This window comes from Lepisma saccharinum, chromosome 4 (genome assembly GCF_977018435.1).
Source record: "Lepisma saccharinum chromosome 4, izLepSacc3.1, whole genome shotgun sequence".
In the NCBI taxonomy this organism is placed as follows: domain Eukaryota; kingdom Metazoa; phylum Arthropoda; class Insecta; order Zygentoma; family Lepismatidae; genus Lepisma; species Lepisma saccharinum.
The window spans coordinates 59,975,607-59,996,671 of NC_139232.1; the positions used below are offsets into that span (position 1 = coordinate 59,975,607).

The following is a 21,065-nucleotide window of genomic DNA, read 5'->3' on the forward strand; positions in this document are numbered from 1 at the left end:
ACAATAGTGCACAACAAAAAGTATATTGACTTAGTTAACGAACATAAACCATAAATCAATAACTACCGCAATCGGAAGCAAGGAAACTCTGTCTTAAAATTAATTTATCGTTTTTAAAGATATTAGTGCTGTGCCGGACGGGATCGGAATCTGAACATTTTAAAATCTGACGTTTGGGACGGAAAATACTTCGTATTCTCCATTTCCAGTTTAACTTGGGAAATTTTCGAAATTTCCCGACAGCGTGAAAAATCTGGAATTCTACACACTACTTTCCCTCAGTTGCTTGCTTTTGCATTTCTGTAATAAAAACAGATAATATCAAGAAATTTCCGAAACATATAATGTAGAAAACATCGAGAAACACTTTTAAACACGATAATTTGGAATTTCTCGAAGTCGGGAACCGGCCGGAATTTTTTCCCCCTATCACGGTATCGACCTTTCAGTATTCCGAAAACCCATAAAAAATAACACAAACAATGATTGTCTTCCAAAATCTCATTAAACCACTCTGTTCCTCCTCCGCAATTGAAAAAATCATTCGTGTCCATTAATGTTCCTTTTATTAAAGATTTCCCTGCCGAAAAACATGCAGCCTTGTGGATTAAGGAAGGATACTATTATGCAGCTGACCAAGTTCATCGAGTCAACAGACCTTTCCCACTTACGTTTTCATGACATAATGCTGAGAATTTACGTGTATTAAAGTGTTCACAAGAAACTTGTAGGTAGGTTAAATAGACGTTAAGTTTGAGTTTCCCACTAGAAATGTGGTCAAGTCTTCGGTGTTACTGGTTCGATAGTTCTCTTTGGGTATGCGGTCGAGTTTCCTTAGAATGTAAATTAACTAAGTGTTTCTAAATTACTTGTAAATGCTATACGATTTAAAGACCCAGGTTAGAACAACTATTCTAAGGTTCTTAGAACCGCAAGGCAATAGTTTTGTTTTCTTTGAGTTTGAGTTCACTTTATGCACAGAAAGGCTAATCGGGAATCAGGCACGTATCTATAAATATATTTCTGGGGGTCCGAACCAAGTGTCTCAATAATAATAATGTTTAATTTAAAATAATGATATTAAATATTAATTAAAATATGTAAATTTATTAATACTGCATTTTTATTATTACATGAATACATAAAAAGATGGTGTAAGAATATAGATATAACATCATATATTTATTATTTAGTTTGCGTGTACTTAAGATCGCCAAATTTTGTATAAAAATAAAGTAAATTAATGTGAAATAGATAAAGAATTGAATATTTATTGACTAATAAAAAAAGTACAACGTTAGATCCAGTTGACGAAAAGTAAAGTTCCTGATTAATATTTTATGTATTTTATCATAAGTAGTGGTGTGTATAAATGTTCTTTGGTACTGTCCTTCAAAGCAGTGTGATCTAATTAATAATAATAATAATAATAATAAATATAATAACCTTCGCCTTCCCAGTTCATACGAAATAAATAACCATCGATTATAGTACAATCGAGTACAGTATTATGCCGAAAAGTACATTTTCGTTATTTTATTTTTGAACTTGGTAAGATTTAGGGGGGGGGTCCGGACTCCCTGGACCCCCCTAAATACGTCCTTGTTGGGAATGAACCTGCAGTTTAAAGTGGGATCCGAATCACTATGTGCCCCCACCGAGTAGTTTAGTTTACTGACTGGTAACATATATAAATGTGCATACCCCAAAAAAAAACCTGCCTCCCAAAATGAAATCACAAATACGCCACTGAGTGGACCTCTCCCCGGCACCCCGAAGCAAAAGCTGAATTCGCACAGCGCTTGCAACTCCCCTATAATTTTAAGCAAAAATTTTCTGCCTCCAGATTATGATAGTTCTGTTAATTATGTACTGGTTTATGTTTGCAAACCAACTCAACAAACGTTTTATTGGCACCCAAAAAACGTAAGGAATCAAGTAGGCTATAAGGAGTGCACAGCACTACACTTCTAGCGAATTGGGCCGAAAAATGAAAATGATGTGGTTCGAATCGGTGGTTGGTGAAATATGTACGTGCATGCCAGAATAGATCTGTTCCAATGTGACTATACGACGCACGCTTTTAGAAGCGATATCGGGCGGGGCCACGCAGAGGGTGTGCGTGGCGACCAGCCAATGGCAGGACTGCAACGTTGTACAGTTAGGAGACTGCGGCGCGGAAGTAAAAGCCGTGTTCTGTATTTTTCTTGCGCGTAAGAAGTTTTCATAAAACTCGTCACTTTAAGGTTCATCATAAGATGGAGCAAGACATTTCGAACTTGACTGTCCAAGTCCCATTAATTTCCGTCGCCTACAGCCGGAGTTATCGTTCCTTGAAGAAACAAGGGAAACATCACCTTTCATTTCCTTCCGCCTGTTTCTTTCGTGGCCACCGTGTTGACGCAGCTGAGTTGTTGTTTCTAGGGAAAACTGTGGGTGTTAAATTCGCCTCGATATAAACAACGACTCTTCATTGTTCTGGAAGTTCTCGAACATTGAAAGTCAGGGTCAGTTTGAGTTCAGCGTTTTCGTAGCAAGGCCGGTGTAAAATTATTCGCTTATCGTTCACTCGTGCGCCACAAAAAACAGTTTGTGAAAAGATTAAATACAGCCCTTTCGTGCAATAGTGGGTGTTCCGTGCGTTCTTTTTATTTTAAATAATGTCACTCTCAAAACCTAGCACCAGTAGTACAGGCACCAAAGGTGCAAAATCTAATCATTAACCTCCAGGAGAGTGACTCGGAAATGAGTGAAATCAGTGACACGGAGACCGAGGAAGATGACAAGAGCGGTGATGGCGACCTGGCAGTTCCTCTACAATAAATACCTTCAAGCTTCTTTCAGGTATGGGTTTCTCGTATATGCTACAGTGAAATTTATATTATAATCCTGTGTAAAAATATTCACTATATTATTTCACTGTACTCATATAGGCCTATAGTGTGCATGCATTATCAAAATAATGGACACATCGCGAATTTTCTGTCCTTCCCTTGCGCTAGCAGTTAGTTTGGCAACAGCGCAGTAGCACTGGCTGGGTATTGGCCGAACCCATGTTCCTTCTAAAAGCGTGCGCCGTATACTTACACTTATTTATATGGAGTTCATATTCTGCCGTTTTCGGCCGTTTAAAAGATCTGTCTAAACCGGATTCAGTGTGAACATAGCCTAATTATTTATTGAATAATTAGAATAATTAGAATAGAATCGCCCTTTATTGAGAGGGCGTGTTTCGGCCTCCCGGACCGCTCTTACAACAAACCTTTGTCAAATACGTATTTCAATTGATACTTTACACTTTCCGAAAATCACTTCTACAGTGGAGTAGAAAAATATATTTAAAAGTTTTATATACTTATATAATGTAAACAATTAATATACTGAAGATACAGAGTTAAATCAGAAACCACAATTAGAGTGCTATCATTACTATAATTATACAATGTTGAAACTAAAATTAATACCAATATCTCATTCCTGTTCATTACAGAAAAGCCAAAGCCAGACTGTATTGTTTGGACAACAGTAGATGTTTCTTTAAGTTTAAATTGTGTGTTGCAGGGTGGAACTTCGCTGAGATCAGTGGTGGGGGGAGGTCATTCCATTCATATTGTTGGTACTATGAAATAATTTCAATATAACGTTGTCTTGTATACAGGAATCGTCAATTTAGTTTTCTCACGAAGGTTAATTTCTTTTCCGTTCTTCCTCTACGGGGCAATTTGGTCATATAAATATTGAGGTTCTTCACGCAAGAAAATGTCAATTGCTGTGAGCGAGAAAATTGACACATGGCATTTTTCAATTAAAAGTAGGATTGAATATAATCTTGTTGCCATTCCAGGTGCTAACTACTGGGTGTCGAATGCTCAGAAGACCTTACAGAACAAACTGGGGCAGAAGCTAAACACTGGAGTGGCGAAGAACGCCATCTTGTTCCTGGGCGATGGGATGTCGGAGCCTACGATAGTCGCCAGCAGGATTTACAAAGGACAGAAGGAGAATGCCACTGGAGAGGAAACAGTTCTCAATATGGAAACGTTTCCTTATACGGGCATTTCAAAGGTAAGGATATGTAAGAATGATTCATAAGTCTGTGAAGCTTTTTAGAAAAGTTGCTACAGATAAACGATACAACTGACAGCTGGTATTTCTGATGCCGATAGATAAACTCTGATATATATATATATATATATATATATATATATATATATATATATATGTGTGTGTGTGTGTGTGTGTGTGTGTGTGTGTACCTCATAAATGCTCTTTGTGCCCACCTTTGCTAACGTGGCAGATATAACCGGTTCTGCATTTCGTTAGACAGCCGTGTTAGCATACCATGGACAACCTTCGTCTCGGAATTTATCACACCCCTTCTTGTTACTGTTGACTCATGTGCTATACCCTGTCCCAGCTAACTGTAGAGCAGGGCCGCGCATATCGGCAGAGGAGGAGGAGAAAAATCGAGTGGTGAAAGCGCACCGCTCCAATCCTACGGTCCTGACCGTACATGTACGGATATTTCATGCCATGTACGGACGTACGGTCCAGACCTTAGTCCATACTCTAAATGCACGGCTTGTCAAAATTTATTCTTGCAGTTTTATCCCTAATATTTCCCTAATAAATTCTTAAACCAATCGTACGGACCTGGAGACAAAAATACGGTCCGTTTGCCATGTGCGTTCGGTATTACCTATCCTTTTCAAAAGATTGCAAGGCTTAGGAAGAAATCGGGTAACTGCTACCTCCATTTGTTGCAAAGGTACATAAACCTTAATCTTAAACCTCAGCTAGCTTATCTACAGGATAGGGTTCTTTGTAGACAACGAAACCAGACAGGATGCCTTCCAATGGAGACGTTTACACGAATATATTATTTAAACACAGGATACATGGAGTAAGAATATTTACATGATAAGCTACTTTCTTCTATAATTTTCTCGTTTACAGTCAATTTTCATCTCAATATGCTTTTTATTATTTATTTTCTCTATTTTAATATTCTTTTATTTGGACTTCCTTCGTAATGGACAGATCTGGATCTGGACTTCCTTCTTAATGGACGGTCTGGATCGGGACTACCTTCTCAATGGACGGTCTGGATCTGGACTTCCTTCTCAATAAGGAGGATCTGGACTACCCTCTTAATGGACGTTCTGGATCTGGACTTCCTTCTTGTCTTCTTTGTAAACTTCCCTCTGGATTTATGTTTTGACGATTTAACGAATTCCTTTATCCCTTTTCAGCTTTTTCCTTTTAGCTTTGGGTATAATACTAATATCCTCCCTTGCGGCTGCGATTGGAACGCGCCAACACTAACTAGGTACAACAGAGTGTATACTTGGTGCAAACGATTGACACGCGCATCCAAGTAGGTGCTACGGTTAAAACGCGCAACCAAAAAGTGCTGTGGGGCGTCGATTGGAACGCGCACGCCACTGATGTAAACAAAATTTCCGCTATGGGAATGATAAATCAATCAGACAGATGCAATATCTGTTCAAAGACACAAACTTGTATCAGTGCTTTGACTTTCTTAATTTTCATATTAACTCAAATATGATCACTGACTTGATTTATAAACTATATATATTAATTTATTTCTTTCATATTTATTCTTTGTCTTCTTATAATATATTCTATTGTATTTCATCTTTCCAATTTGCTTTGTTCTTATTTATAAAGTTATTCACATATATTATGCCAATTCTTAATCTTGCACGCCTGGTGCTGCCATCCCTATTCCCCTTTGGCAAACTATTTACATTACTTGATCCTATTGGGTACTTAACACAATATTCCCCCCGTTGGCTATAAAAAAATTTGTCGTAATATATATATATATATATATATATATATATGCAGATACAATTTTTTTTCAAATTATATATGTACAAGTCTATTATTTCTTCTTGACGCTTTCTTTCTTCTCTTCTGTACAATTATATCTTCTAATGTTGTCTAAATTCTCTCTTCTTTCTACATCTGTTTTTATGTGCTTTAGAAGAACTGTATTTCTAAAAGTACTTATCACTTCATATGGGCCTCCATATATGAAAAATAGCTTTTTGATAGCTTTCTGTGAAGCTTTGCTCACCGGATGTGTTCTACAAAACACCAAATCTCCTTTCTTGATATCTATTTTCTTATATATGAATCCCAGTCTTTACTGTGAATGCACATGTCATCTACATATATATCTAACCAATGCTTAGTTTCTATCCCAAATATCTTGTTCAACGCAGTCATAAATGCCGAAACAGATGAATTTAAACCATATGGCAATCTTCTGAATTGAAACAATCTTGAGCCATATCTGAATGCTGTATACTTTCTTGACTTCTTCTCGACCTCAACTTGAAAGTATCCTAGGGTCAAATCAAAAGAAGTAAAGTATCTCATCTATTCTATCCACCTGGTTTCTTGGAAGTAATACGTGTTTGTTTAGTTCTCTCAGATCTAAGACTGGTCTAACTCCTCCATTGGGTTTGTCAACTACATGCATAGGGCTTACATGTATGCTATTTGAATCTTCTATAATTTCCCATCTTAACCATTTCTGAAGTTCTTCTTCTACAGCTTTTCTTTTTGCAAAAGGTATCGGATACTGTTTAGATACTATAGGTCTTTCTGTATCTACTTCTATTTCGTAGGAATACCTTCTGTTGAGTCCTGGCTTTTGGCTAAACAAATTCCTATGTTCTAACAAAACTTCTTATAATTCCTTCCTCTCTTCTTTGGAGATATCTTTGCACTCATCAACCTTATTCTTTATCTCTTCAACAGATGCAGTGTATTCATCATTTTCTTTATTCATTTTACTTTCAATTTCTTTACATATATCATTTGATACTGCCTTCATCTGTCCGTACATTAAATTGAGGTTGCCAATGCATTCTTTTCTCTCCATTTCGTTGTTTACAGTTTCCATAGGAACATCTAGTCTTTCTTCTTCCAATGACTCTAGATTCAATCTTCTATCTTTGATATAAATATGACCATCATATTTCTCCAAAAATGGTATTCCTAATATCATATCACTTCTTAGACCTTTTACTACGAGAAATCTGACAGGAATATTTAACCCTTGAAGGTTCATCATTACGCTGACGGTTCCCTGTATTTTATATTCTTCTTTCCCTGCTGCCATGACCAATCTTATTTTATCCCTTTCTGATGCATCTAGACGAGCTTGTGGATATTTTCCTTTTATCCTTTTCCAACAATCATAACTCATTACTTCTACCACACTACCACAATCTATTAGGCACTTTACTTCTAATTCTATAATTTTTGCCTTTACTTAAAAAGTTCTCCCTGGCTTCAGGTCATTGAAATTCGGCTCTTCTATTAAATATAACTCAAGACTTTCTCTTTCACTATGTACATTTCTATTTACAATTTCTCCCTGCCTTACATTTATCTCTGTTTTTGCACTCACACCTGGGAGATGCTGCAAGAGCCTTACATGTTTGACCCTCTATTCTCTTCTGCATTCCTTGGATCTTCATCTGCTCTAATTCCCTCTTGGAATCTTCTTGCGTCATTACAATAATTTTTGGCTAATTCTATGGTTTCGTCTCTTACTACATCCGGAAGTGCATTTCTCCTTTCCATTTCTTCATTGGGCACACTTACTCGGTATTCTGTTTCGTTCTGTTCATATATGTTCCTCCATCGCTGATTTCCTCCTCTTCCGTATCTTCGGAAATTATTTCGGCCTCTCAAGTTTCTCCAATTTCCTCGATATCCATCATCGTTTCTCTCTCTTTCTTCCACAGAGTCTATGTTTCTTTCATATCTTCCATTGTTTCTTCCTACGTCTCTTCTTTCTGCACTTGGTGTCTGGATTCTAACTTCTATTCTTCTTACATCAAACTCCTGTCTCCGGAACTTTGGTTTTGAGCGCCCTTCTTCTTCTGAATGTTGCCTCTTTCCATAGAATCTTCCTTTCTTATCGTTCCAGGAATTCTGAGTTTTTCTTAGCACATCTTCGGTTCTTATATATTTAATCAAATCACCAGCTCCTCTTCACTGCATCCTTCCTTTAGGTTTTTGAAGCTTCTAAGAGTCTCCCATGTATGTTCTTAGAGGCTGTCGACTTTTGACTAATCTACATATCTTCTTTTTAATGCTTCTAGCTGCCTTTCCTTTATGTCTTCACTGCAGTAGTAATTCAGGAATTTTCGGTTGAACTCCTTAAAATTTCTAAATTTGTGCTCATTTAGTTGATACCATCCTGCTGCCGACTGTTCAAAACATGTCTCTATGACGTTCAAAATAATTCCTTTGGGGATACTCATAAGTCTGACATTTGTTGTTAGTGCCCTCAAAAACTTTCTGGGACATTTATCAGATATATTCCCGTTGAATTTTGGAAGATGCTGCAATTCTTGTGGCCTAGGTATCCTGGTCCTATAGTTCTCGTCTCTCGGGAATTCATTTTCCAATATGTCTAAGAGCCTTTCATTATTACTTCCCTCTTCTCTACTCTTTCATTTCCTTTTCTTGTGACCTCCCGCTATTCTATATCTCTTATGCTTCTCTTCTTCCTCCGTCGTCGATTCATCGCTTGAGCTCTCTTCTCTCAGATCTTTCTTAACATTCGTTTCTTCACTTTCTCGAAACCTAGGTTTTATGTTTCCTTCTTTGACGGATAGCTTTCCTAACTTCCTTTCTACTTCTTCTACTTTCTTTTCTGTCTTCTCTCTTCTCTATCCTTGACACTGCCCCATTTATTTTTCTGTCCGTTTCCTTTTCCTTCTTATCCGTTTTCATCGTAGCTTCCTTCAGTTTGGTTCTATTTTCCATAATTTCCTTTTCCACTATCAAAGTTCTTTCCTGAACTTCCTGCAGTTCTCGTGCCTTTTTCTCTCAGCCTCGACACTTCTTCCTCTATTCTTCTATTTGTCTCAATACTTCTATCATCTATCATCAGTTTTGCCTCATCTATCTCCTTCTCCACCAACTTCCTGTTTTCTTGGCATGTGTTAACAATTCTTGCATACATTTATCTACTTTCGCTTCTTCCCTCTTCTATCATATCTGTCAGTTTTTTATTACTCTCTTCGAACCTGTTATCAAATTTATCTTCTAATCTCCTATTATTCTCATCGATCTTTCTATTATTTTCCTCTAGTTTTTCTTTTAATTCTCTGTTGTTCTCTTCCGCCTTTCTATTATTCTCTTCAAATTTCCCTTCTAATCTTCTGCTATTTTCTTCCATTCTCTGTGCATTAACTTCCATTTGCATTGACATCTTTTGAAACAATTCTATGAAGCTTATTTCTTCTGTCTTCTTTTGTTTTTCTTTCAACTTTTCTTTCTTGCAGTTCTTACATATGTAGCCTTCTTCCCTTTCGCTTATTGATATATATTTTTCCTTTCTTATTCCTTCGCACATCCAGTCTCTCATTTCCTTACATGTGGTACAAACAATAATTTCTTCTTTGTTTCCTTCCTCTCCGCAACAAATGAAAGTCTCCCATTTTTCTCCGTCTTCCTTCATTGTAGCTTCTCCATTCTCATTTCCATCTTTATCCTTTTCCTCCATTTTCAATTATTCTTTCTCTCTTCGCTGTCTGGTTCCTAATTCTCTAGCCCCAAAAGTTGGTCGCCATTTATTTATGCTACCTCCATTTGGTGCAAAGGTACATAAACCTTAATCTTAAACCTCAGCTAGCTTATCTACAGGATAGGGTTCTTTGTAGACAACGAAACCAGACAGGATGCCTTCCAATGGAGACGTTTACACGAATATATTATTTAAACACAGGATACATGGAGTAAGAATATTTACATGATAAGCTACTTTCTTCTATAATTTTCTCGTTTACAGTCAATTTTCATCTCAATATGCTTTTTATTATTTATTTTCTCTATTTTAATATTCTTTTATTTGGACTTCCTTCGTAATGGACAGATCTGGATCTGGACTTCCTTCTTAATGGACGGTCTGGATCGGGACTACCTTCTCAATGGACGGTCTGGATCTGGACTTCCTTCTCAATAAGGAGGATCTGGACTACCCTCTTAATGGACGTTCTGGATCTGGACTTCCTTCTTGTCTTCTTTGTAAACTTCCCTCTGGATTTATGTTTTGACGATTTAACGAATTCCTTTATCCCTTTTCAGCTTTTTCCTTTTAGCTTTGGGTATAATACTAATATCCTCCCTTGCGGCTGCGATTGGAACGCGCCAACACTAACTAGGTACAACAGAGTGTATACTTGGTGCAAACGATTGACACGCGCATCCAAGTAGGTGCTACGGTTAAAACGCGCAACCAAAAAGTGCTGTGGGGCGTCGATTGGAACGCGCACGCCACTGATGTAAACAAAATTTCCGCTATGGGAATGATAAATCAATCAGACAGATGCAATATCTGTTCAAAGACACGAACTTTTATCAGTGCTTTCATTCCTTAATTTTCATATTAACTCACATTTGATGACTGATTTGATTTATAAAATATATATATTAATTTATTTCTTTCATATTTATTCTTTGTCTTCTTATAATATATTCTATTGTTTTTCATCTTTCCAATTTGCTTTGTTCTTATTTATAAAGTTATTCACATATATTATGCCAATTCTTAATCTTGCACGCCTGGTGCTGCCATCTCTATTCCTCTTTGGCAAACTATTTACATTACTTGCTCCTATTGGGTACGTAACAACTCACGTCGCCCATTACACAATCCCGTTTCTCTCACTGTTCATTGGTGGAGCCGTCTCGCGTCACTACTTGCGCAGAGACTTGTTCTCGTTCGCCTGGTCTACAGTTAGATGGTACGGAGTTTAGAATAAGTTAACAATCACGGTGTATTATTTGTTATAGATAAGGACAAGAGCACTTGTTTACTCTAAAAACCAAACTGTGTGTACACAGAGAATTGCGTTATCAAAGGCAGTTGCTATCAATCAGGATTACGTGATATCACGAACCTTAGCGGAAATCGAATAAAAATTCATAATATCCAATCACAGAGTGCTTAGTATCCCGAAAACTGCATGAACTTATCAGACACCAATGGGGAGAAAAACATTTCATCTTCTGTTTTGTCGAGTTATTAATTTGCTTTACTTTCGTTCATTTTTCTGCTACTTTTGGCTAATCGCGAAGATGAGTCTGAGTGATGATGTGATGTTCTTGATGAAGAGACACTCACAAATACCACCCATGTCCAGGCCGAGATTCGAACCCAGGACCCCTGGCGTTGTAGCGTCCTGTGCCAATCACTCCGCCACAGGTGTTGACACGACTTTGTCGCCTCGGTGGCTTAGCGCTACCTAAGATTCTAAGTTCGAGTCCTGGTTGTTTCCTTGTGAATATCATTCCATCAATTTAATCAAATCACCATTCACACATCACAATCATCGAGATTAGACTAAAGAGGCAGAAAAGCGACGTAAAATAAGAAAACTATAGACACTTCGTCTACGTACGTAACTTAAGGCGGAGGGCCTCCCAGATGGCGCAATGGTAGCGTCGACGCCTTGTAATCAAGGGGTACCGGGTTCGACATCCGTTCGGATACAACTTTAAACTATAGATCCAGTCCCGATTAGCCTTGATGTGCATAAAGTAGACTTAAAACACCAACTCAGTCAATAACTTAAGGCAGTTTGTAGCCAGATGTTGCCACGGACAGAGAAAGTAGTCGGCACTGTTTCTTTGTTCTAGTCCAAGCGTTTTGATTTTGTTGACATTACGCTCGTACAGTCACGGACACTGCTGGCCTGTAATAACTCTATTTAGTTTCAATAGAACCCAGAAGTGTTCGTGACTGTACAAGTGAACAATGTGCAAGTTGATGAAAGGTCCATTGTTTCTGAGCAATATGGAACAAGATGTGACGAATAGGCCATTAGCATTAATATAGAAAATACTCCTACCCTTTGAAAATGTGATAATCTCTTCATTGACGTCTAAAGGTCAACCATAGCTCCTGGTGACATCTAAAACCAACAATAGAACTTTATGAAAGCAGTGGGTGGCAGGCAATATAAAGTCACCCCCCCCCCTTTCCGATGGCAGTAATATTATTAGTGGGGGGCGGATTTTAAGGTGCAGCATCTTTCCAAAAATATGGCTGTTTTCATACCGATCGTTTGAGATATGTATTTTAGGACATGAAATCAAGGAAAATGAACACACTTTGTTGCACCTTTTTGCACCTTTTCGTGTGATTAGCACATTTATCCCCTTTTTACCCTCTCTTTGATCCTTCAGCACCTTTTTCCTTCCTTTTCTTTAATGTTTTGTTAAAAAATGGATAGAAATATAAATAATTTTCACCCTTCTTGAGCAGCTTCATACAATCCTATAGTCTCATTTTGTAGAGCAGAACGAGTGCTATAAAATGGTATAAGATAATCATTGCGGCCCAAATAGTGTAGCAAAGATAATAATGTAGCAAAACCCTCGAGAGAATACTCAAACTTCAACAAAACCAATTCGGTGGAACCACAGCTCTCTATGAGATCCGCGTGAATTATATACAGAAGGCGCAGGAAAAGAGAGCATTGAATAAGGGCATTTTATCAGCAGCTTTTAAAATCATTTTCAGAACCTCTTTTTGCCTTTCCCGACCATAATTTTGCACATTAAAATCCTTTCCCTAGAATTAAATAAATGCTGTTGTAGCCTATAAAACCTAATCATCAAGCTGAAGGACATTCCAAGTTCCTCCACGTGATAAAATTGACAGTTTACAAACAACCGTCCGTAGCTTCGACCAATTCATTCAACTGTCTGGTGTATGAATTCGGTCGTTGGCGAAACCACTGATCATGCTTCCCACGTGCATCTATCTCACTTATCATTCATTCTATTTCAGTATCTGTTAAAAATTCACGCAGTGAAGACAATAAGGAAAGCCATTTATAGGAGATTTCAGTTGACACCCGCACATCAGATGTAATAGCCAGTTGTTCTATTTCTGTCTTTATAGCGGGTTCATAAGTAACATGTAGTTGCATTTTTATTGTTCTCTTGCAAGCAGTTTTTTTTAAATAAGAAATTCTGCTGGTTAAAACACAAAAACTTACTTTGAATCTACTATCCTGCGTTAAGAATTTAATGTGGGATATTATGAATTGCTGTATCATCTGCACCTCATGTTGTAACTGGGGCTCTCGGAAATGATTTGAAAATAATGCTATAGACCTGTACTTGAAAAGCTGGGACAGGAGAAAATTGCGAACATATCGTTGTAGTTCTTCTGGAGGCTTCTGGACAATATCCTTTAACAGAACAGTAGTCGAAGGGACATAAACTTACTGTATTCCTATTGTTAATATTACAGTCCTCGTACATAAACAAAGATGAGAATACATTTTCTTCTGTAAAAAACTAATTCTTACTTTCTTACACTGCATAGAAGGGTCTTATTTTGGGGGAATTCCCTACTTTGTTATTGAATTCCCCTTCTGGTTGCTAATTTATGGTACTTGTGCGAGGTAACTAAATACACAATTTTACATAATATTCATATGCTTCAAAAGAAATACTAAATTTTCCCCAACTGGAAATACCAAGCTGTTGCAATGCATTACTTCGCCATGATACTGAAAAGAATCAGAGTTTTCTTTTTTCCAAACAGGCAAAATTAACGCACTCATTTTCGAATCGTGGGTAAGGTACGGATGCATAGGCGCTGACTTTGGGTGGCCAAGGCACAGTCTGCCCACCCAAAATTCACGTTATATATATATTTACATGCTTACATACATAAAATAATAAAATATTGTTTATAGCAACCTGCCCCCCCCAAAAAAAATACTTTGTCCCCCAAAAATGTATCTTAAGTTGGCGCTTCTTTACGGATGTGTCACTGTGCTCGTCCCATCATCAGTTTACCATTCACTCTCAGCGTGGCGATTAACCCAGGAGGTAGATAAGCGACAAAAGATAACCGGAATAGAAAGAGAGTAAGTACTTTAGATGAGCGATGAAGCGGCTATAACGAGTTCTTAATTCGTTAGCTTGGAGAACCTCTTCACAACCATGAATACTCTGCACTAACATATTTCCTCCTCTGCACTGTTAGACATACTGCGTGGACAGGCAAGTGGCCGATTCCGCCTGCTCAGCAACCGCCTATCTGTGCGGGGTAAAGGGCAACGATGCGACCATCGGTGTGACGGCAGCCGTTCTGCACAACGACTGCGGAGCCATGAACAACGAGAACAACAGGGTAGACTCCATCATCAGATGGGCCCAGGTTAGTATCTAAAACCTTTCCATTTTATTTTTCCTATCTTATTTACGAGTACAGTCACCGGCAATAAAAATGGTGCACTGAAACACTCGCTTCCCTGCAAGGCGTTATGTGTGTTGCCTAACTCTAGGCGGTGGTAGAAGTTCCCATTGAAAATTTACTATTCAAATCCACTTTACGCCATAGAGTTAGGCAACACACATAACGTCTTGCAGGGAAGCCTATATTTCAGGATGTAGGTGTCCCATTTTTATTGCCGGTGACTGTACATCTTCAGATAATACCGGGCTATTTAATACAGTCCCTACCAAAAGTTTAAGACCCCCTTATCATGTGTTTTTCAGACAAACAGAAAAAGTACATATGCGAGTGCTTTTCATGAAATAAACACTTTAATACAAAATTGGAATTATTATGTAATGTTATTGAAAGGTACATCAAAATCAAGAAAGTGTAAGAGCATATTAATGCACTTATAACTAATAGATGCAACTAAAGGTACAATTTGTAAAATCATTAAATCTGAACTTTGAAAATATACTTGGAAACAAACATTTCTCCTGAAATTAGATGAATGAAGTCTGAAATTTTGATAGTAAATAGTCCATCTTTGAGTTTCAAGCACATTTGCACACACATTTGCACATGCTGCGGACCAATTTCTGGCATTCTTGGGGCGTAATCTCATTCCATACTTCGGAGATAATCCGGTCCTCGCGTACAGACGTTACCCTGGGACGGCCGCAGCGTGGTTTATCAACCACTGTACCTTGCTGCTTGAATTTGTTTATTGTGTTCGTCACGCAGGTTTAACTCACATTCAATGCGACTGCAATTTCTCTATGAGACCTATTGCATCTGTACATACCAATTATTTGCCATTTCACGGCCACGGGCACAGATTTTTTCCCCATTATCACGTAGCTTGCGATTCAAACAGCCTGTTTATTATCAAGCGTAACGAAAACAGGTTTGGACTTGCACAATGCTGCTACTCGAGATATGTCTTTCTGCGCCATCTATTGACACACATTTGAACTAATGACTGATAAAATTTGTTCACTCCAGTGCAGTCGCTGAAGAAGATATTGTTATCTGAAGACCTCTCAGTTTTCGCTGTATTTTTTTTTTATTTTGCGAATTTTAGAAAAAATATATTAAACACGAGATTTTTTTTTAAAAAAAATTTTTTTCACCAAAACGTTCGTTCATGTTCCACAATACTGGCAAAAATTCAGTACTGTCATAACGACGTCGGTTTCGTGTATACACATTCATCTGTACTTTAAAATGCTGGATTTTTCAGTTAAGAAATTTGATTTTCCACTTTCGTATTTCAAGAACTACAAGACGTATACCTATATTTTTTCGGCAATATATGCCTCACACACTATATTTCTTCCATACAATTTCACTACATATTTGTACCAAAAACTTTTGGTCAGGATTCATTAATATGAAAAATATTGGTGGTCTTAAACTTTTGGTAGGGACTGTATTTTTCTTGGATTTTATCGTCTCTAATTATCCTTTTAAATATCTCTTAATATATTTTTCAAATATATTATCATCATTATAATTGGAATGCTTGGACGCCTCGATGTTGATTTGTCGACTTACGCTCTTGGTACTGAAGGATCCGAACTCAATTACTGCTTTTGACATGCGCCGGTCTCCGTGGCGGAGTGGTTATCGTCGCTCGCTACGATGCCATAGGGCCCGGATTCAGATCCCAACCTGAGCATTGGTGTTCTTTGTGAGTGTCCCTTCATCAATTTCATCAAATCGTCACTCATTCTCACCTTCGCGATTAGCCAAAAGTGGCAGAAGAGGAAAGTAAAATAAATCAAATCAATCGATCATCCTCGTGGCCGCGATTAACCTAAGGCAGGGAATCCATTTTGAACGACACGGTTGGACACAACACAGACTAGCATCGGTCACATTGATCTTAAGGAAATCAAATGAGAAGTACTTCCGGTTCAGTTTGACACATGAATGTAACGGCTAGGATTCCTCCCCGAGAATGAAACCCATTTGTCTCAACTGCCAGCTGTTTGCCTTGAACGGTCGGTAAATTCTGCACCACGTTCCGCAATCGCTACCATAACATCCTCATCTTATGAGTTATATCATTGAAGCTGTGGGCTACTCCGGTGTCTTGCCAATCGTTTAAAATGGATTTCCTGTAGATGTTCGCTTGTCGAGAATTATCTTCAGATTTTTTTAAAAGTCTAACAATTGTTTGCAAAGCTTTGATACTTGAATTTTGAATAGATTGGAATGTTTATCAGTGTAAATAGTAATTATCTGAAGATAACACGGAACAGTTTGTTGATACAATGTAAAAAGTAGGAAAAATGTTCCTTGTGGCGAACATCTGTGTGTATATTTAGGCGATATTACAGATAATATTAAAAAATTCCAGGATTTTGGTCTGGAAGAAATGAATGATTGAATACGCCTTTTTGCAGGTTGCTGATAATATTTGTCACTCATTCTCCCTTATCGCGATTCAAATCTAGGAGAAAAATCATCGCTTGTAATGTATGAAAGCTTTATTCCCGCAACTGTTATATTGGTTGTCTCCATTTTAACTGTGCATCAAGTGGCCTATACTACGCCCCAGGAGTCTGTGGAGCAATACCTCGCATAACAATAGAGAAGGGGAGAAAGCGGGTGGGTGGAGCTTAGCAGTACGCGGTGCTTCCTCCATGTAAATCCTCTCCATCTCACGTGTTCATTGTTCGAGCCCTCTCGAGTCATTACTTGCGCAGAGGGTATGTTTCTGTTCTCTTGCTCCAGAGACTCATGGGACAGAGTATAGTACTGTCCTAGTCACAGTTTTCATTTTGACTTTCTTTACTTTGGTAAATCTTCCCGTTTATTTTCGTTCCCGGTCCCTCACATTCGATCATTTGTTTGATTTCAGGAAGCCGGAAAGGGCACGGGGATCGTAACAACCACACGCATAACCCATGCCTCGCCAGCCGGTGCGTATTCTCACGTGGCCAACAGAGACTGGGAGAACGACCACGAAATCACAATCAGTGGGCAGAATCCAGACGTATGTGACGACATTGCTGAACAGTTGGTCAATGGAGAAACCGGAAGTAACATCAAGGTAAGGTCAGCCGTGTAGTCTAGTCGCAAAATAAGCAGTACCAGAGCGTTTTACAAACTGCATCACAATGACATAAAATACTAGTAGCAAATACGCCAAGAAACACGATATGGTGTCATAGTTGTTAACAAATGTTTATTATTATTATTATTATTATTATTATTGTTATTATTATTATTATTATTATTATTATTATTATTATAACACTGACTAGTAGATTCCTTGGTTGATTGTAAATCTTCAGGAAGATTTCAGAAAAAAATATTGAATTACTCACAAGAAAAAAAAAACACCTCGTCAGAACAACCTCCAAACTTCCCTCTCGAAACGTGAGTTTCGTCACAAGTGCATCCAAATAAAAAGTAAAATAATTATCATCTCGTTGTTTTAGAACAAATTAGTCACGTTAGGTTTAGTTTAGATAGACATATAACAAAATAAGCAACGCCATTTTGTGAAACTTTAAAGAGAACGGTTGTTTGGAAAACACAAAAAAACGGCACTTCTTTTTCTGTTCTCACGACTATAGGAAATCGAAGGCATTCTCGAAGGAAAAAAATCGTTATAATAGCTTAACGCAGAATTGAATAAGCTAAATTTTGATAGAACTCGTTTTTACGTAGGTCTACTGGTTAATTTGTAATTACAGTCCAACCTCGAGTAAAAATAGTCAGGGGCTGAAGCTATCTCCTTGTTTAACTCCTTTATTCATGTTAAATTCTTTTGATTTCTCGCCTCTTATTCTCACTATTCCTTTAACTGTCTTGTAGACACTTTGTATTCTTCTTACTAGTTTTTCTGAGGCTCCTATTTTATGTAATGCTGACGTGGTACTGTATCGAAAGCTGCCTTTAAATCCAAAAAGCCTACAAATAGTTCTTTTTCTCTGCTAAGGAATTTATCTATAACTTGCCGTAGCGTGAAAATGTGATCTTGCATTTGTCTTCCTCTTCTGAAGGCTGCTTGTTCTTCTTCTAACTTCTCCTCTACTTCATCTCTTAGCCTTCTTTCTAAGATTCTTGTGTATATTTTTAGAACTTCTGAAGATAGACAGATTGCTCTATAATTTTAACATTTTACAGTGCTACCCTTTTAGTGGATTGGTATGATCATGTTTCTTTCCCAATCTTTGGGTATTTTAATTCTTTTCCATGCTTCATTACAAATCTTCCACATCCATTGTACAATTTTCTTTCCTCCCACCTTTATTAGTTCTGGGTATCTCCCGTTTGCTTCTTCTGCTTCTTCTAATTTCACTAGCTTTATTGCATCCTCTACTTCTTGCATTTTTATTTCATCTCTTCCATTCTCTTCTACATTTGCACTCTCTATTGCACCTTCTTCATTCGTATTCCCATTTTCATATCTAAATGTGTTTTCGTAATACTTACTCCATGTCTTCAATATATCTTCAGTTTCTGTTTGGATCTTTCCGGATTCATCTCCTATGTTTCTTATTCTCTTCCCATATTTTCCTTTCATTGCTTTTACAGTCTGCCAGAACTTTCGACTATTCCCTTGTTAGTTTTTCTCTATTTCTGACCCAAACTCTTCCCATGATTCTTTCTTTGCTTGTTGGACTGCTTCTTTTGTTTCATTCTTCTCTGAACATACTCTTTCCATTTCTCTTCTGTCTTATTTTCCATGTACGTCTTCCATGCTTGTTTCTTCCTTCTAACTATTTCTTTAACCAAGTTATTCCACCAACTTGATCTTTTCCTTTGATCTCCTACGGTTGTTAAGCCACAAACTTCCGTAGCTGTCTTAATCAATACTCTTTTTAGAATATTCCATGTTTCTTCTAATTCTTCTTATATTGGTTCTGGATACTTAGCTCTCTCTTTTGCTCAACTCTACCTTCACTTGCCTTTTAAATTATTTTTGCTTACATTCTGTCCTTAGTTCTCCTATTTTAATTTTTGTGTACTTTCCTTTCTGTATTTGTTTAGTTTCCTGAAATCTTGTTTCATTATTAGTAATTTATGTTCGGTGCTTAGTTCTGCACTTCTGTACACTCTGACATCTTGTATTGCATACCTTGTATTTTCTGTGTAAGCCCTACGGTGAGTCTAGCCGAATGAAGGGGCTTCCTTCTTATGGCTTTCCGGCCTGCCAGTTTGGAGGGTTTAGTCCCTCGCAGTGTCACAGCCATTCTGTTGCTCCAACTCCGCCTGTGACTGTCTGGTTCTAGACTGTTTTGGACTGATGTCCTCATCGACTCTAGGTCAGTACTGAAGAGGCTGCTGATTATCTCCAGGGATTTTTCCCAGTCTAGATCCACAGTGTTTAGCGAAATCAGGGTCACCTCGAGAAGGATGTGTTCATCGAACACGCACTGCGGTCTTGGCAAGGGAGAGGTTATATGCTCACTTCACCTTACCCTGGGTTGCCTCTCGACCCCAGGGGGAAACTTTAGTCATTAAATTAATGTTGTTATACCTCTCACACAAAACTCTCATTTTTGGAATTTTGGAAATTTTAATCTTTGTTTAAATGGTAGAGTATAAAGACATAAGCTGGTTTCCGTATTTTACGCTGAATTTATTTTTTGATCTAACGCCGTTTTTAAATTGGGTATTCTGCTCGAATACTAACTGAACTTTTTTCTGTTATTTAACAATAAAAATAACAAACTTTCTGCTTTCCTGTAACTTGAAATGAACCAGAACAATTTCGAGAGGATCGAAGTACCTGTTCTAATATTCCTCCCATCGCATATGACTGCAGAGTTTCTCGACATAGGAAACAGTTAGTGTCTTGTCAAAAGATTCAAAATCCACGATAAATAACAAAGATTTCTTATAAATTAAGAATTTCGTCTTCACCTAGTCCTTAAATTGGTTTTAAAGGAATTCTACGTTTAAAAGATCTCTTGATACTGGACAAAACTTTTAGCAGTGGACATACCCTACAAAAATTGCGCAAAAATGCCAACAATAGTCACCTGGATAATCATATTTTCATTATCAGTATTTGTGTCCTAATTCCAGTGACCAATATCCGAGAATGTTGCATACCACACGATGTTGCATACCACACATCTGGGCTTAGTAATCTCCATACTCGTTTGCTGTGGAAACCGCAATCGAGAACTTAAGAATTTGTGATGAACCTTCCTTATACCCACGCAGGTGATCATGGGCGGTGGACGTCTGGAGTTCCGACCTCAAGAAGTGGCGGACGAAGAGCACCTAGCCGGGGGTCACAGAAGGGACGGCAAGGACCTCATCAGTCAATGGCAGCAACAGAAAGCCGAGATTAACGCCTCGTATGCCTATGTCTGGAACAAAGAACAACTGCTTAATGTGGACTTGGACAACACTGAGTACCTTCTGGGTAAACACAACACACACACACACCCCGATATATATAAATCACTCAAATTGGGAATTGTTAGATGGGGGATATTTGGTCGAGCCTTGGCGATAACTGATGGGATGCTTGTAGGGTTTAAAATTGTGGCATAGAGTTAGGTGGGATGTGACGTCACAATTGTCACAAACCGTTATCTTACAGTTGGAATCTAAATATAGATAAAACTAGTTTTTATGATTGATTGAGTGAAATTAAGAAGTTGAGTGGCTCTATAGTAAGGTTATTTGTGCCCCTCATAATATACAGGTCGATTAATAAGCATAGGAAGGACAGGTTTTACAGGAAAACAAGCAAACATTCTTAATTAAAGGTCACTGTGTGTAGATAAACACC

At 37.8% G+C, this 21,065-nt stretch overlaps 1 protein-coding gene across 1 annotated transcript in view; it reads left to right on the top strand.

Annotated features, from left to right (window-relative positions):
• The window catches only part of LOC145987164 (alkaline phosphatase-like), a 56,036-nt gene that overhangs the window by 14,518 nt on the left and 20,453 nt on the right, over positions 1 to 21,065 (top strand). Inside the window, exons 3-6 of the mRNA XM_083121675.1 lie at positions 3,845 to 4,065; positions 14,063 to 14,236; positions 17,166 to 17,357; positions 20,489 to 20,693. Coding sequence (XP_082977801.1) covers positions 3,845 to 4,065; positions 14,063 to 14,236; positions 17,166 to 17,357; positions 20,489 to 20,693 — 792 coding nt within the window. The remainder of the gene's footprint in view (positions 1 to 3,844; positions 4,066 to 14,062; positions 14,237 to 17,165; positions 17,358 to 20,488; positions 20,694 to 21,065) is intronic.